At 31.4% G+C, this 20,057-nt stretch overlaps 1 protein-coding gene across 1 annotated transcript; it reads left to right on the forward strand.

The window, feature by feature from the left end:
- The first annotated feature begins 6,736 nt into the window (after window positions 1-6,736).
- On the forward strand, window positions 6,737-18,316 carry LOC149057128 (uncharacterized). Its single transcript, XM_089223298.1, has 7 exons — window positions 6,737-7,096; window positions 7,302-7,394; window positions 7,964-10,812; window positions 15,715-15,719; window positions 15,811-16,631; window positions 16,743-16,884; window positions 18,220-18,316. The coding sequence occupies exons 1-7, from the start codon at window positions 6,937-6,939 to the stop codon at window positions 18,314-18,316; spliced, it is 4,167 nt and encodes a 1,388-aa protein (XP_089079424.1). The 5' UTR covers window positions 6,737-6,936.
- Window positions 18,317-20,057: the final 1,741 nt, after the last annotated feature.

Below are 20,057 nucleotides of genomic sequence, written 5' to 3' on the forward strand. Positions count from 1 at the left end.
TGGATTTTCAATCAAAATATAAAAATATAATTATTAAATTACATGGAAAACAGTGTATTGTAATAACTAACAAGACGTGTTTCACTACTGTAGGTACCAATTGTATTAATTATTTTACCGCTCTACGTAATACTCGGAAAATTGTCTATTCATATTTTAAACATCTCTCCGAAATTTGTATAAAATTTAAATCCGTGTTCAGGAATCAGTAGTGAAAACACAGAATATTGTGTGGTAAAAACTACATTTATAACCAAACTAGATAGTGATTTTTATCCCTGGATATTTTTAACCCTCCCTCCCTATAAAAATTTACTAGAATATTTTTGCTGGGGGTAAAATTAACCTAGGATATATTTACCGGGGGTAAAGAAAACCTAGGATATTTATACCCTCGGTAAATTTACAAGAGGGGTAAACGTAAAATTATCCTAGGTTAAATTTACCACAGGTAAAAATTTGCTAGGTTAATTTTACCGCCGGTAAAAATATACCGGAATAAATTAAACTTTATTTAAATTATACTAGGTAAATTAAACTTTATTTAAATTATACTAGGATATATTTACCTCCCAGGTGAATTCATATAGGACAGGGATGGCGAACCTATGTCACTCATGTCACCCTGTGACACTCAAGCATTATTTCACTAACACGTAAACTTAAATATAATTTATAATTTTTGCTTCACTTCCAAAAATATTACTGATAATTTGAAATTAATTTGAACTAATTATTGTAATATTATATCGTAAAAAATCAAAAATATTAGTGCAGCATGTATTAAATTATAATCTCTAAATCATAATCCTAGCTGGAAATATGCAGCAACAGATTTCTCATTAAAAACTAATTTTTGTAATTAAAAAAAATATGTGTTTATATTAATATGTATTAGTTAATAGTAAATTCTGTTAAGTTTAAATATATTATATACTTAACAACAAATAAAATCATGTTTCTAGATTTAATTGAATTATTTTTTAGGCAAAAACAAGGCCTGAAAAGTTTCTGACAGGCAAATAAAATCAAACCAAACATTTTGATTTGACCCGCAGTTATCAAAAGGTTTGCCATCTCTGATATAGGATATTTTTACCCCCCTGTAAAAATGTGTTTTGAACGGGGGTCAAAATATCCTAGCGTATAATTAACGACCTGTTTAAATTATACTAGTATAGTCGGCTATCGAACGATTGAGAACATTTTACCTTTTTGACCAAACGATTGAGAACACTTAAAAATAACAAAGAACTTACCGCTCACCCCAAAAAAGGTCACTATTGAGAACGAATTTACGTGAAACGTTGCTATATCATTTACTATTTATCATTTAACAAATATTCTTGAAGAAAATCATATGTTATATAAATATGTTTAAAAATGAAAAAAATGTAGAATTATAAGATTATGTATTATATATTATGTAAAAAAAAGTAAATATGTAGAACATTATAAAAATATGTATACAAAATGTAATAAATATGTTATGAGTTTATGACAAATGAGTTACCTATATGAATTAGTTAAAGCGGGATAGCATAATCAAACATACTCTATATATTTTAATAAATTATTAGAACTTTTATTTGCTACATACCATACATAACATTCTTTATCATTTGATAGTCGATTATCGTGTTCAAATTATTGTTCGATTAAATTTGGCAACGTTGAAAATAAAATTAAAATATTGAGCGTTCTCAATTTATTGTGTTACCAAAAATAACGTTCTCAATCGTATTTTACCGGTATAGTCAGATTATCCCGGGCGGGTCTGTTTGATTTATATTTGGATAGTCCTCCTCCAAAGTCAAAGCTGAAATCGCGCCTATGTGCCTCTTAGATCTAGATTTCACCATCAAACAAGAATATACAATTCTGTATTTTTCACTCTAAATGTGGTGTACGTATAATATTGTTCTGCTGCAGTTGGTAACGCCTCGATCTAACAGGTCTCATAAACCAGAGTATCTATACTATTTTTGTCAAAATAGTTTTTAACGATGTATTGCGGTGGGTAATTCCGTAAATATATATAATGAAAATGAAACCATGCAGTAAATATTATGCCTATATACCTACGATTTGACGCGACGCGCCAATGAGGTGACATCGATACCAATAATATTAATATCCATAGAAATTACATTATTAATTTGTTAGTACAGTTTTTTATCACAGATAATTTTTATTAAATTTAAATTAATTAGTTATATATAAATTTTACACATTAGACCATTTAATTAGAATTCATCTTATATCACACATTTTATAATATATTATGTGAATTATCTGCTACTATTATGAATTGCTGACTAGGGATCATATCATGATGACTTAAAATGTGATATAAAATAAGAAAATAGGTGGTTTTAAATTGAAAAATATTTGAGTTACTTTATTAGGTAATTATTCAAAAAATTGATTTATACCTATTAATTAGTTACCTGTAAAATACGATTAATCTAATAAGCTCACAAAAATATAAAATTACAACGACAAACAAAAAATTATCTACATATCATAGGCTAAAAGTAAGTAAAATAATTTTCTGATGAAAAATGTTTTATCACTCTTAAGCTATTAATCATATTTGAAACATTAATTGTATTAACAAATTTACACTTATTCATTATCACACATAATATGTGTTATTTTGTTCGGTAGTAATAGAACAAAACAAAATAGTGAAACCATATATTTGATTAAATTCTTTATTTTTAAAAATTAAATTAAATATAACCTATTTTTCTCTATGGTCTTTGGATACTTAGGTATAAATTTGTAGCCTAGGTAGGTAAGTTCTGAAAATTAGAAAGATATGAATGTTTTATTGAAAAACAATACAACGTATTAAGTACAACAAATCCTCAATGTTTGATAACCTATTATTATCTCTTATAGGAGATTTTAATGCAGATATTATATTCAATGAAACCAAATTACGTAGAAATTTATTTAATAATAAAGTAAATCAGTGTTGAATCCAGAATATTTGTATGATTGGTTCGTTTGATAATCATTTTTAATGATAAAAATTTATGCAAATTAAATGATATAAAGCGGGTAAGGTAACGAATAATCGTTTCAAAAATAAATAAATATAACCAAGATACGTTTCATGCTCGCAGCAGCGTCTTGTCGGGATTGTGAGAAAGATGATATGTGTTGGAGGTCATTCCGAGGAAAAACTTAATTATTTTTTAAAAATAATTCTAGGCTTCAGTCTAGAATATATTATTACAACAGATAATTTTTGTTGATAATTTTTATTATCAACTTTGAAAATCGACCGTATTGATGTCCTGCTGGCTACTGAAGATACTGTAAATGAGGTAATTGTATGCACGTCAAAAGCATCGCCGGATTCGTTTAATTTAATTTAATAAACATAATAAATATTAAAATGTATATGACTTAAGCTCATATTGGTGTATTATTAATAATATAGTATAATGTATAAGTAATGTATGTATAGTAAATGTGTGTTATATTTTTTTTTTCCATATAATTAATCAAAATAAGATTATTAATAATTTATGTATTCTTAGAAAAAAAATAATACCTTAATAACTTAAATTATTAAGTATCAATCTGATATCAATAAATTGAACTTAAAATAATATTTTTACTTCTCTTAATTATATAATTCTAAGACATACCCCCTTGAAAATTTACGATACCCCCCTCCCCCCGGGATAGAAGGTCTGAAATAAACACTGGTTATGTCGAAATTCAGAACGGTTCGACCAAGAAAAATTTTCTAGTTTTGTTTGATTATATACAACTACTCGCGGGTAAACAGAGTTACAGAATAATATGATGAGATCGGCGAATCTGCTACTACCTTGGAGTTATCAAATACCTTAATGGTATATTGAATTATGACGAGTGCACGATGTTTTGTAAAACGAAGTAATTCGAAGTCTGCTCGAAAACCATCTAAAATCATATATTTTTCTGCTAAATGCGTGCACCGGTGAGATCCAGAAATCTTAATTTCCGCGGGATCGGTTCGAAACTTTCGAGAGTGGGAAAACGTGTCAAGTTAGGCAACAAGGTTTGAAAATCGAACTGGAAAAAAGCGATTTAGATTAATGGGAAATTCGGGTGATAGGTTATTATTAAACACTGCGTATAGGACATAATGACGTTGACTATCGCGATCACAAACGAACAATAATTGTCTGATTATGTAATATTATATTTTTCATAACGCCCCTGCACGTGCGGTTTCCGATTCGAAGTACCGAAGATTTCAGTTCGGCGGCCATTAACGACAACAACAATAATAATAATGTTATATTAATATTTTAGGAACGATTTTAGGCACGATGGGAAAAGATAAAATTAAAATGAACACCCACGCTTCCACTTGTCGATTCGATATTGTTATCATAATAGTTAAGGGTACGTAATTTACATGATTGCACAAGCAATAGTCGTGTTAAACAGAACCATAGTATGCGAACACGCAGAGTGAATAAGTAATATAACGTACTATATAACGGCAGTAACTAAAACGTGACATTAAGTACCTATAAAGAAATTAAATTGAATTCTCGTTCGCCCGTTCGCTGCCCAGCGGGCAGATCTAGGATATACCGCCACATAATGATAACATATGACAATAATAATAATTAATATTACATTTTATGGTTCGCGTACAATTATATTATAGTATTATGTAGAAGATATAATAATATTGAAAAACATACTAAAACGACGCGACTTCCGGCTGGCTATTGCAGATGACTTTCGTGTATGTATATAATGATAACAATAATGTAATATGTGTATTTTAAAAACAAAAAAAATCTCCGAAATTGCGCGCATTTTGACGCTAAGCGGGATGACAACGCGACGATTCTTGTCATCGGGCCGAGACGGCACATTCTCGACAACAATGTTTAACATTAATAATCAGCTAACGTAACGATAAACAGTAAAAATATCAGCAAATATTATATATTATATATCTGTAATCAGCTGTATATATATATATATATATTATGTACAAGAATATTGAGCAGTAAGTGAGCAGTAGTATAAATATGTATGTTCTGGAGCACCTCCCCCTTAAATTTTACATGTAAAAGGATAGGCACCTCAGTATAGGCAATTCGAAGTACATGCACCTCCCAAACGTGTATTAATTACTCAATATAGGCAATACGCAACACATATTAACCTAAATGAATCACGACCGCCGCCCGATCGCGTACGTGCGCGATTTACATTTTACCACTTCCCCATAAAATACATTACCTCCCCTATTATGCCCCTTTTTTTAAAAAAAATATTTAATATTCTGACATACATTTGTATATACTAAATCGGTCACTTGACCGACATATTTTTTTCCCTTACCGATCAAATATATGACCACCCCTTCATATACACATACACGCATACGCGTAACTCACACACACACACACACACACACACACACACACACACACACACACACACACACACACACACACACACACACACACACACACACACACACACACACACACACACACACACACACACACACACACACACACACACACACACACACACACACACACACACACACACACACACACACACACACACACACACACACACACACACACACACACACACACACACACACACACACACACACACACACACACACACACACACACACACACACACACACACACACACACACACACACACACACACACACACACACACACACACACACACACACACACACACACACACACACACACACACACATACACATATATTTTACAATTTACATTATATACTTTAATAAAACACATCGTTAGCATACGAAATATAACGTATTAATACAAGTATACAAATACATATAAATATCATAATGACCGTACACTTACAATTAAAATGTATAAGCAAACGTATACGGTTCCATATTATAGCACACATTAATTGTAAAATACACTCGCACACACTCACATAGTTACAGCATACATAATATATACTAAACGCAGTACGCATACACATTATTCACCTATATAACATACAACATCACACACTAGCAAATCATACAGTTTAAATATTATATATAATACAATTCCAATAAACATCTCGCTAAAGCATACGTTATACACCCGAATGTATCACACACACACACACACACACCTACACACACACACACACACACACACACACACACACACACACACACACACACACACACACACACACACACACACACACACACACACACACACACACACACACACACACACACACACACACACACACACACACACACACACACACACACACACACACACACACACACACAAACACACACACACACACACACACACACACAAACACACACACACACACACACACACACACACACACACACACACACACACACACACACACACACACACACACACACACACACACACACACACACACACACCTAACCTATATTATATTTTCACCCCCGCTACCCATCCTCACGCCTTATAATATAACAATTATTGTACGACTACAACACGCCTGTACTAGCCTGTACAGACATGTCCGAGTATTGTCAATGAATTTCAGCCAGAAAGTAGTGCATAGAGCAATATGAAATCAGTCAGTGTACTACCGTCCAAGTGTCACATCGTGTTATGTTTCAGATTTCTTAAGTGTTTTTAAAGTGTATACAGATATTATAAAAATTAAATTATTGTCATTCTACGTCTTTATTGAACACCGTAGTTCATTTTTTCTACTACTAGTTCTGATATTAGCGCATGCGTTAACTCGCTTAGATTAAACTATTTCACACTTTTTATTTAAAGCATAATATATTTTTCTTTAATTCATTATCCATCTATTCGTTGAAGGGTAAAGTCTTGTTTCGCGAGTTAATCTACTGTTCTTTAGTTTTCATTAAGCGTAATCATGTTTGTGTGTAGTATATGTGATAAAACCTTTACTAGGAACAGTAGTCTACACAGACATACCAAGTTACACGATGTATCCAATAAGATTTCATGCAGTATATGCTCGGAAATATTCACGCGAAAAGATAACCTCATCAGACATAGCAAGGATAAACATCGTAAGTATTTTTTTAAACTATAAACAGATTTATTAGATACACTATAAGTATAATCAAGACTGCGTATATTATCATGTTTAATTATTACATTAAAACATATTAATACGTTATAGTAATAAATAATATAGGTGTTAAACAAAATGTAGTTTATTCGATGAATTATTTAATCAAGTACCTATCTAATTAATAATAATACTATTTTCAGGTTCAAATATTGTCATTCAACAACAACCAACCATAACCAAGCGAGAAATTCAAGATTTTTTTAAACCAGCTGAACACATTTACGATTACGATGGTAGATATCTTATTCATATATTAATTTACCTTCTATGATATAATATATATCTTCATATATCTTTCAAATATATTTTAAATAATCTGATAATATTTCCGATAAACATAATTAAAGTAATAAATAGTTATTACTATTATCATTACGAACGCCAGCGTATATATCTTACTGTTACTATATTATTTCATGCTACACAAAATAACGTTGTGTATTATTACTATAACTGAGAGCTCTATATCATATTTTTTTTTTTTTTTACTTTTACACCTATAATATATAATATATATATATTACAGATACATGTATATAATACTAGAGCTTGTTACCTACATCCTTTTATTAATGTTTATTTTTAAAAATCGTACCTATTTTCTATATGATAAACACATCACTAACATTTTTTTTTAAATTCTTAATTCTTGTTCAGGTACTTTTACTAAAAACGTTTATATTTATAACAACTATTTACCTCTTCACATATCTTTTCTATATTATTAAAAACTTCTATAGATTTTCAATCTGTAATACACACTTCTATAATGTTTAGTAATACATTACTATTTTTTTTTCAGTTCAATCTCGCAATGGTCATAAGCGCCCTTATCATACGGAAAATTCTAGCGATGCAGCAAATGCTAAAAAGACACGCATGAGCATTGTCAAGGCACGAGGATTCATTAAGACAGGCACATCGTTATCGAATAAAATCAATTGGTATTACGTGAAAAATACAGATAATTTGACCAACTACAGAACATTTTTAGAATCAATAAAAAAAGACTTAATAGAACTACTGAAATCACTTTCGGTAACACATCCAATCAAATATAATTTAAAATTGGAAGCAACATATAACCGTCCGAACGTTGAAAATTCAGAAGAAAATCGAGCATTTAAGACCTCAGCCAAGGAAATTTTCATGAATACAGATATCGAAGGTAAAATTAATCAAGATTTTGTCAATCTTTTGCTTGAAGAAGAAATTTATACTTCTAAAGGAAGTGGATTTACGTTACAATCAATAGATGGTTTACTGTTAGGAGTATATAGTTATTCGCCTATGGGTGGTTCGTCTTATATTACACTTCCAGATGACATAAAAAATAAAAAAGCAATTATCAATCCCCAAAACTCGGACCAACAGTGTTTTAAGTGGGCAATCCTAGCAAGACATGTTTCGGGTAATGCCAAAAATCAAGTGGCTGAAAATTATACATCGCTCGAGGACAAATATAACTTTTGTGGTTTAAAATTCCCAACACCTGTGAAGGAAATAAAAACATTTGAAAAAAATAATCCGAAAGTATCAGTCAACGTTTTTGGATTAAAAAAAGAAAAGAATAAAAAACATATTATTTACCCACTTAAAGTTGTGGATGAAGAAAAAAATGACCATTTTGATCTATTGCTAATTACCAACGGAGATAAAAGTCACTACACATTCATCTCAAATTTTTCTCGTCTTATTAGAGCACAAAAAACATCACACACCGAAAATGTTGTATTTTGCAAACGTTGCTTCACCAGTTTTGACAATATACATACAAAATATAAATTAAAAGGTCAGGCAGGGCTTGAACAACATAAGTTGATATGTGGAGCACACAAACCAATTCTACCCAAGATGCCTGATCCCGGTACATTGTTAGAATTCGATGGGTGGAGTAACACTCAAAGACATCCGTTCGCGATATATGCTGATTTCGAGGCCCTTCTTGTTAAATGTACAGAGAGTAAAGGCAAGAATACGTCTGCTATTCAAAAGCACGAGCCGATGAGCTATGGGGTTTTTGTAAAGGCTACAGAAAATGTACCGATTCATTTGCTTGAGAAATATGAGATACCAACATCACCTGTTATTTTTCGCGGAAGCGAGTCACATCAGGATGTAGCCAAGCGTTTCGTTAATGAAGTTACAGAGATTGCAAGGAAAGTAGAAGATTTACTTAAAACAAATATACCTATATTGATGACTGAAGAAGAAAAAAGAACACATGCATTGAAAATTACTTGCAACTTATGTGAATGTAACTTTTCTGTCAAAAACCAAAAGGTGGCAGATCACTGCCATTTATCAGGACGATTCAGGCAAACACTATGTAACACCTGCAACTTAAAACTCCAAAAACCTAACTTTGTACCGTGCTTTCTACATAATTTGTCTAATTACGATGCACATTTCATTGTGACCGAACTCGGAAATGACACTAAATCAATCTCAGTGATTCCGAACAGTGAAGAAAAATATATTTCATTTTCAAAACGCGTTTCCAATAAATTTTCAATTCGATTCATAGACTCTTGTCGATTCATGCCATCAAAGTTATCAACACTAGCAGAAAATTTAATAACACCTGGGTTCGAGAAGTTCAGAGAAACCGCAAAAGCATTCGGACCCAGAGATATGGATTTCGTCACGCGTAAGGGTGTATATCCTTACGAGTTTACAGATAGTTGGGATAAATTAGAAAAAACGATTTTGCCTCAGAAAAAAGATTTTTACAGCACATTAACGGAAGAACATATAGATGATAAGGAATACGAACATGCAGTCACAGTATGGAACCATTTCAAATGCAAAACCCTGGGAGAATATAGCGATTTGTATCTAAAAATTGATGTACTGCTGTTGGCTGACATATTTGAAAATTTCAGAGACATGTGCATGAAGACTTACAACTTAGATCCTGCATACTATTACACCGCTCCAGGGTTTTCATTTGACTGTATGTTAAAATATACCAAAGTTAAACTGGAATTGCTCTCTGATTATAACACCCACTTATTTTTCGAAAATTCAATCCGCGGCGGCCTTACACAAGCAAGTATGAGGTACGCTAAAGCTAATAATGAAAAAACCCCAGATTATGACCCAACAAAGCCCAAATCATGGATAGTTTACCAAGATTGTAACAATTTGTATGGGTGGGCAATGTCACAACACATGCCATATGGTGACTTTAAGTGGGTTGAGCCTAATTTAGATGGACTAGATGCTTTGACACCGACCTCAGATAAAGGCAGAGTGTATGAGGTGGACATGGCATACTCTAATGAACTCCATCAATTACATGACGATTTACCATTTTTACCTGAAAATAAAATTCCTCCTGGATCGAAAGTGAAAAAACTTATGGCGACTCTTCATTCGAAAAAAAATTACGTAATCCACTATCGTAACCTGCAGCAAGCCATAGCAAATGGATTAATTGTAGAAAAAGTACACAGAGTTCTTGAGTTTAAACAATCGGATTGGCTTAAAAAATATATCGAACTAAATACCGAAATGAGAAAAAAAGCTGCTAACGAGTTTGAGAAAGATTTCTTCAAACTCTTAAACAATGCTGTTTTTGGGAAAACCATGGAATCTTTACGGAAACGTTTTAAGATGGAACTAGTTTCATGTCCACAAAGATTTCCGGTTGAAATTTTTTTTGTGATAAAGATTGACAAATTTGTAAGGAATCTTGTATTAAATTTTCAAATCTTAGATTTAATAAAAACATTTTTTATGAATTTCTAGCTTATAATAATTTTCGAATTTTCGTGATTTTTACGTATGTTGTCAAAGTACGTATGTTGTACTACATAAGTCAAAATTTTTTGAAAATTTCATGGCGGATAGAATATACTTATAAAAACATTCGGTGAAATGTATCAATGGTAATTTGTTTTAAAGTTACATCAATAAAAAAAATCAATTTTGTCGAAAAATTAGTGTGCATAAAATTTCCCGTTTTTCCCTTAATTTTTAGTTTGTTAATCCCGATTATTTAGAAAAATATATAAAATCTCCCAAAACGAGATGACAGACACAAAAAAAAATATATTCATGGTTTTGACGAATTTTTGTTAATAGTTGAACTTAAAATGCTAATAAAAGAAAATTGTGCCTATGTATTCCTATAATTTTTTTATCACTATAAGAATAACTTATGAGAAACTTTGTATTAAAATTTCAAGTATTTTTATAGGGCCAAAAAAATTTATCGAATTCAAACGCACTTTAAATTTTTCCTATAATGATGCTTCGAATTTTCTCTATAGCTTCTTGAAGGAACACTTATGGAAAACTTAGTGTTGTATTTTTAATCCTTAGTTATAAACACAAAAAAATTTATGATTTTTCAACTTCAAAATTACTTGCAAATTTTCGCGTTTTCGACAGATTTTGTAAAAATTTGAACTATAAACGCTTATAAAAAAAAATTGTACCTATGTATTCTTATAATTTTTTAATCACTATAAGACTAACTTATGACAAACTCTGTATTAAATTTTCAAGTATTTTGATAGGGCCAAAAAATGTTTATCGACACTTCAAAAAAAAAATTTCTGAAAAATTGAAAATTTTAGTTGTCTATAAATATCTCAAAAAAAGTCAAAATATTTGAAAATTGAATCATGTGAAGAAAATGCCAATCTAAATAACTGGTAAAATTTTCATGTGTCTCTATGACTTATACTTTTTGAATAGTAACAAATACTTAAATTCGTTTGAGGATAAATCGTTATTGTTACGCTATTTCGAAAAATTTAAAATTCAAACGCACTTAAAATTTTTCCTATAATGAAGCTTCGAGTTTTATCTATAGCTATTTGAAGGAACACTTATGGAAAACTTAGTGTTGTATTTTTAATTCTTAGTTATAAACATAAAACATTTTATGATTTTTCAACTTCAAAATTACTTGCAAATATTCGCGTTTTTGATAGATTTCGTAAAAATTTGAATTATAAACGCATATAAAAAAAAATTGTGACTAACGAATTTTAATTTTTTTTAGCTACAATAAGAACAACTCATAAGGAACCTTGTATTAAATTTTCATGTTTTTTTGGTAGTCCAACATTTTTTTACCGACACTTCAAATCGAAAATTTCAGTGGTGTATAAATAGTTCAAAAAAGTCAACAATTTTTGAAAATTAAACTGTCTATAGATATCACTAGAATTAACATTTGGTGAAAATTTCAAGTATTTACAGTGATTAGTTTTTGAATTACAACCATATAAAAATATCGATTTGGTCGAAAACTGGTTTTGCGTAAAAATTTCCGTTTTTCTGTCATTTTTTTTTTTTGTTTTTCTCGATTTGTTTGAAAACTGTTGGAAAATGTTTACTTTTGACCTGTATAATTTCACTTTTACATCGGAAACCTCCCCCAAAGTTTGAAATTGAAGCATTATTTCAACTAGTTATGCTGTACACACACACAAAAACAAACATAAAAAAAAACACTCATCATTGTAAAATCAATACATTCATCACTTCGTTCAGAATCTAAAAGTACGTCTGGTCACCATAGTTATAGTATAGATTTTATACCTATATATATTAAAATATTTCAAATAGGTTAAATTAAAAATATCCAATTTATAAATCTGATTATAAGAACAATTTTGATGATAAAAACATTTTTCTCAGTTATGTGGTTAATTTTTAGAATATTTTAACACACCTATCAATATATTTTGATTAAATTTATTTAGCACGTTATAACTTTTTTTTAAATATTATTTTTGGAAATTTCCGATATCACAAACACATCAAATAGTGCCCTAAAAAATGTCAGGTACCCTGGTGTCCTAGTGTAAGTAGTACCACCCAACAACCCAACACCCCCGCTTGTTGCGCCACTGTAAGCTAACTATTTTTTCAATATTCAACATTAACTTTAAACTCATGTTTATGGTTTTTCTTGGTTCATCTTTATCATTTAAAAACTGCATATGTTCGTATCCAAACCATTTAGATTTATATATTTCATCTCGGCCTAGATTTATTAACAATTTATGAATGATAAAATAATGTAAAATAAATAAAATATCACGTTGGAAATGATCCAACCATTATAATAATTATGATATATTATCTATCTATACTATTATATAAAATTGTAAGGGTTTTTCTTAGACCACGCTAACCGAGAAAACTACTGAACCGATTTGGTTGAAATTTTTTTTGGCTGAAACCCGACACTCCGCTGAAGGTTATAGTAACACTTTTGTCAATAAAAAAAAAGTATAAAGTTCATACAAAATCAAAAACAGAATCAAAGTAGTGGCGCCCTCTTTCGGCCAAAAAATATACTAAATATTTTTAGTTGTTACGGTTCTATAGGTTGCAGATCCAAAGAGGATGAGTTGTTCTTATATAAAATGGAAACATATAGTAAACTTATTGTATGACATATAGTTACTATTGGTTACTGATAGGACAAGGTTATTATGAAAGAATATTTTATGAAAATCCACCCGAAATGTAGGAAATCTGTATGTCAAAAATACAACAGTGGCGCCATCTGTCTAGAAAAAAAACAAACTAAATTATAAAAAATTTAGTTTATTGTTGCAGATTAAAATAATAATAAGTAGTGTATTATATAGTGGTTGCTATTGGTTTATCGGGCATGTTTGTATATTATAATATTACTAGCCGACCCGGCCACGCGTTGCTGTGGCTAAAGTTTTTGTAATATTACATTATAGTAAACAATCTAAGAGAACATCAGTCACTGGCATCAGCACACTGGCATAATTTGTACTTAGTTTTTTTACCTTTTTTTCTTACCCAAATTTTGAGTAAGTGGCCAATTCATTATCATGCCGAGAGCGCAAAGAGCACGCATTAGCAGAAGAACTGCCAATGCATCTCGAATGTATAACAGAAGGCAACAAAATAACACACCAGAACGTTCTCAAACACGTGCTCAGGAGCAACGTAACGCTTTGAGTATGAAATCAGCGTTTAATTATCAATCCGAGATTGATTATTTAAATATTAAAGCACTTCAAATTGGACGAATGACTATATTATGTCCTAAGTGCCATGCAAAAAATTGGAAAGATGAAACCCATGGACTTTGCTGCGCTGACGGTAAAGTTGTTTTACACCAATTTGAGGATCTTCCAGACCTAATTAAAAGTTTAATTGATAATTCTCACCCTCTATCAAAACATTTCTTTGATAATTCTAGACGGTATAACACTCTGTTTCAAATGACATCGTTTGGAGCAAACGAAATAAGTGAAGGGAACTTCATGCCCTCTTTTAAAATTCAGGGTCAAGTGCATCATTTAATAGGTAGTTTATTACCCGAAATTGGAAATAATGCTAAATTTTTACAAATATATTTTATGTCAGAGTCGGATCAAATATCTATTCGAACAAATATGATTCAAAATATGAAAAGAGGTCTCATTGAATCATTGCAAACAGTTTTGCGTGAAAATAATCACCTCATACAGAGCTTTAGATCTAATCTGGAGTCGAGGTCTTTTGATGAGTTGCAAAACTTTAAGTTAATTATTCATGCTGACAGAGTTCCTCAAGATGAACACAGAGGTCAATATAATGCACCTACCATCGATTAAGTAGCTGTATTATTAGTTAATGAAGATAAAGGTCTCAGAGATATAGTTCTGCACGGTCGGAGTGGACAATTGAGTCGAGTTTCCGAATTGAATAGATCTTATGATGCACTGCAATATCCATTGATGTATACTAGAGGCGAAGACGGTTATCACATTAATATATTACAGGAAAATAACCAAAATCGAACCAAAACTGTATCCTGCATGCAATTTTATTCTTATAGGTTTATGGTTAGAGAAACAAGTCTAAATCAAGACTAATATGACCCCCGTCAATTCGAGAACTTAGCCATTTTCCGGTTTTTTAATTTTTCCATAATTCTATACAATTTTAAAAATGTATCTCATATTTTAATTGTCACCTGGATTGAAATACTTTTCCACTAATTTACTGTCCAAAATACCTATTCGAGAGAAAATTGTTACGGTGTATTTAATAAAAAATATGCCTTAACAGGTATAATTGTCAAATTTTGATAACTATTTTTTTTATCTGAAAGAAGAAGACTTCTTACACGCCACATTGAACTCTGATTTTTATTTTATTTCAAATAATGATAAAATATAGTATATAGAAAAAAATTAAAATTATATTATCATTGAAGGCAATATTAAAGAGTATGAGATTTAAATATTGAATAAAACTTCAATTCATCCTGTAGAATATAATTTTTTTTTTTTAAACTTCCAAACTTTGTTGATTTTGCATAATAGAATCATTATTTTTTATAAAAATATTTTTTATAAAACTCATATTTATAACAGAATCATTATTTTTTATAAAAATATTTTTTATAAAACTCACCTGTTCGAAATGAAAATGCATCTGATCCTTTTGAATTCTCAATTTTGCGTTCTTACGATAATAACCGATTACAAGAATTTGTAGAAATCAATTTACCAAAATTAGTAAATGATCAAAAATATGCTTTTAATGTTATTACAGAAAGCGTAATGAATCATCAAGGAAGAGTTTTTTTTTAGATGCTCCGGGTGGTACAGGAAAAACATTCCTAATTAATTTGTTGTTGGCTCAAATTAGATCCTCAGGTAAAGTTGCATTAGCAGTAGCTTCATCTGGTATAGCAGCAACTCTCCTTAGTGGCGGCAGAACTGCTCACTCGACTTTCAAGTTACCGTTAAATGTATTATTTGATACAGAATACGTTTGTCCGATTCGTAAAAATGGCCCTCATGGAAAAATTCTTCAAAAAACCTCATTCGTTGTGTGGGATGAGTGTACAATGAGTCACAGATCACATATCGAAGCAATTGATCGAACATTAAAAGATCTTAGGTGTAATAATAAGTTTATGGGTGGCATAACATTCGTTTTCGCTGGTGATTTCCGTCAAACCTTACCAGTAATCCCTAAAGGTACTCGAGCTGATGTCGTTAATGCTTGCTTAAAATCTTCCCATATATGGAACTATGTTGAAAAACTTTATTTGCGAACAAACATGAGAGTTTATTTATGCGGAGGGGACGATATTTTTCCAGCACAGTTGTTGAAAATTGGAAATGGAACTTTAGAAAATGAAAATGGTTACATTTCTGTCAATCACACGATTGGACGGGTGGTCAATAACGTGTTAGAGTTGATTTCTACAGTTTATCCAGACATTTTTAATCTGTCCAATAAATCAGATCAGTGGTTATGTGAAAGAGCTATAATCTCTCCAAGAAATGTAACAGCAGAAGAAATTAATGATATCATCCTTCTAAAATTCGATGGACACTCACGTGAATATCTATCTATTGATACAGTTACATCAACAGATGATGCTATTCATTATCCACAAGAATTTCTCAATTCTCTTTCTCCTTCGGGATTTCCTCCTCATAAACTAAAATTAAAAATTGGTGCTCCAATTACATTATTACGTAATCTTCAACCACCGAACTTATGTAACGGTACAAGATTACAAATAAAATCGTTGCGAAATAATATTATAGAAGCCGTAATTCTTACAGGGCCAGCGAAAGGAGAAATTGCATTTATTCCAAGAATTCCCATGATTCCCTCTGACTTGCCGTTTTCTTTCAAACGGCTTCAATTCCCGGTTAAAGTTTCTTTTGCCATTACCATAAACAAAGCACAAGGTCAAACATTCAAGTACGTTGGCGTAGATCTTAGTACAGAGTGCTTTTCACATGGGCAATTATACGTGGCATTTTCTCGAACTGGAGACCCGAATCATCTTATGATTTTAATTTCAACAGGAAATATAACAAAAAACATCATATACTCAGAAGTCTTATAAAATTCATATTTTAATTCTTTTTTTTTCTTTAATAAATTTTAATAAATCTTTAATAAATTTTCTTTAATAAATTTTTATCAACCATAAATTATTTCTTTTTTATCAGTATTTATTTTTATCATTTATAACGCTAGAAACCGTTTTTTATATTTACTAGCCGATCACAATAAACAATAATATTTGAATAAAAAATTCTACATATCATGGTCCGAAGGCAAAATAAACAACCAATCACGGGCGAAGCTGTGACGGGTCGGCTAGTAGACTATAGAGCACAAATGTATAATACATTTATTACCTTTTCCTGTGCGCATAGAGTTTTTTGTTTTGTAAGTTTTTGTCTTTTTCGGATACCCATATTTGTCTGTACATTTGTTTTATGTCAGCAGATAGTACATATTTATGTGTTCTGAATCTGGAGACAATACAGATTAACTCATCTTGAATGGCAGGTCCTTTAAGTAGCACGTTGTTTAAACTTAAACCCGTATATTGGTTGCATATGACGCGTCGAACACCACACGTATTTTTGTCGTGAGGCTGTTATCTCGGCATACAGCGTGGTGCGGCATATGATACGATTGTGTGTTCGTATTACCCGGAGTAACTTCCATATGACCAAGTTGAAAATATTCGTTCATAAATTCTTTATAACCTTCGTACAACTTGTGGTCTTTTCGCAAACGATTTTCAAACGCAAAAAATCATTTTTGAGCGATTGTTCGTGAATCGTCTAATTTTTCTACTTCTTTTATTACTGGTAATTGTATGACGAATTTTCTGTCGTCACCTCATTTGACGGTATTTTTGAAATGTTCAACACACCGTTTTTCATCCAGATCGTGATGGTTCGTTGTCGTGATTTCTTCAAGATTCCAAAACTTCGACAACTGGTTTTGTAGCGGGTCCGAATTTTCTTTATTTATTGTTTGCGCGACGAATATGACGTCTACGTTAGTTGTCGTTTTGTCGGTAATTAGTCCAGCTACGACCCACCCTAGCTTGGTTTCCTGGAACACTGGGCCGTTTTCATATGGCTTATACTTGCCAAATTTTAATATTTCGAAAAAACGTTCCGCGCCTATTAGAATTCGATCGATTTTTCCGGGTTCCGTGTACGACGGATCAGCTAGTTTGACATACTTCGGTATATCTGAGTTTGCTAATTTAATTTTTTTTATTGGTAGATTAGGCGTTATTTTTGGTAATATTAAAAAATCGAGTGTTTCCTTATATGCCGTAGTTCGCGATTGCACTGCTGTTGTTACTGAAAAATGCGCATGATTAGTCGCCCCGTCGATCCCGGTGATTGCAAAATTTACCCTTTTTCGAACGAGCTGTAATTTTTGTGCTAACTCGTGCGTAATAAAATTACTTTATGAACCCGAATCGAGTAGCGCTCGGGCGCAAAATATTTTGTCTGATTTACCTCTTATGTATATAATAGCCGTCGACAGTAAAACGTGTGTTTGTTCGGCGTTACTTGCTGCGTGAGCGTTAATTGATGTCGATACTGTGGGCTCATTGTTATCATCATTGACGGTTGTGTGCAACAGTGTATTGTGCTTATCGCCGCATTTACGACAGCCCTTAAACTTACATTTATTTTCAGCGTGTTTTGATAATCATACAACACACATTTTTAATTGATCGATTTTTTGTTTTCGTTCGGGAATTGACACCGCTAAAAATGTTGTGCGATGGTAAATTGGGTGGCTTTCGTTACATACGTAACATTTTAATTTAACAGTCGTTGCGTGCAGCAGAGCGATACCCACTTTCCCGCTTTTTTTGTATTTAGTGGTAAATGTATTGTATATGTATGTAAATTGTGTATGTACATTTTGTAGGTATAACTATGGATGGAACAAAAGATATGAATTATGCCAGTATCTTGATAATTATTCAAATACTTAAAAAAATTCTTTGTAAACAATGTTATCAACTTTTTTTGGATCGGTGGAAAAAATATACAAATTAAATTTGGATGTCACACGTGACAGGGCGACGTATAGTTGACCGTGAGAAAAACATTGAACGCTTAGGTCAATTCCAGCAACGTTAAGTGTTTGTTTTGACGGGATGAAAATTTAACGGGAAATTGAATACGTTTAAACTTAAAAGGTAAATCTGAGGATATAATTGGTATTCTTGGTATTAAAACAGTTTTTTCATTAACACAGCCTGTTAATATTATGCACTCGAGTAATGAACTTCTCAAATTTTTGATTTGTAGTCTTGTACTATTGCAAAGTGTAGGTGGGCTCAAATTTCTCATTAAAATAATAGGTGCCCCTATTTTGAAAATCAGTGTATGTGGTGGGATTTCAGAAGGCGTTAAAGAGTTAAGAAATTCAGTTGGAAAATAGACTGCATTTTTTTTTCTAAAACTGTATCAACTGAATAATACATTTGTGATTGAGCGTCGAACCTAGATAGAATCAAATCATTTAATTTGTCGACTTGCTCATTTGTTGGTGAGAAAATAGCCCTTTCTTGAAACCATTTCAATGATTTAGAAGATATATTTTGAATGTTTGGGTACATGTTTTGAATCAATTTTGTTATAGTGGGTATTTAATTACAGAAACTTTTAATATTTATTTTATCATTCGTTGCTTGAAATTCGCCTTTGCCTATTAAAAGTAAATCTTTGACAAAATGTATATTATCTTGATCTGTACATAGCACTCTCATATTATAAGTTCTAATATTTTTATATAAGGCGATAAGTAGGATCTTTCCAAAGACGCGTTGACTTCATCAGCTCTTGTCCCTCTTGTAACCACAGGCAAGATCTGACGGAAGTCTCCAGAGAACAACACTGTGCAGCCACCCATTGGGCTATTATTATGACGCAAGTCTCGCATAGTTTTATCTAAAGCTTCAACTGAAGTTTTTTGGGACATTGACGCTGTGTCCCAAATAATTAGACTACAGTCCTGCATCAATTTACATTTTGCATTGAAACGTTACAGACACTCATAGTATCGTCACTATCATATTTCAAAGGAAGTTTAAATAT

Source organism: Diuraphis noxia, unplaced genomic scaffold, assembly GCF_037042655.1.
Source record: "Diuraphis noxia isolate RWA-SAM2 unplaced genomic scaffold, SU_Dnox_SAM2 contig0003, whole genome shotgun sequence".
Lineage (NCBI taxonomy): Eukaryota > Metazoa > Arthropoda > Insecta > Hemiptera > Aphididae > Diuraphis > Diuraphis noxia.

Excerpts from the sequence above, each read along its gene's own strand:
- LOC149057128 (XM_089223298.1), top strand. The coding sequence starts at position 6,937 with ATGTTTGTGTGTAGTATATGTGATAAAACCTTTACTAGGAACAGTAGT. Across the intron at positions 7,097-7,301 it reads ACATAGCAAGGATAAACATC|GTTCAAATATTGTCATTCAA; the intron begins GTAAGTATTTTT and ends TACTATTTTCAG. Across the intron at positions 16,885-18,219 it reads GCACAAGGTCAAACATTCAA|ATTAGGCGTTATTTTTGGTA; the intron begins GTACGTTGGCGT and ends TTTTATTGGTAG.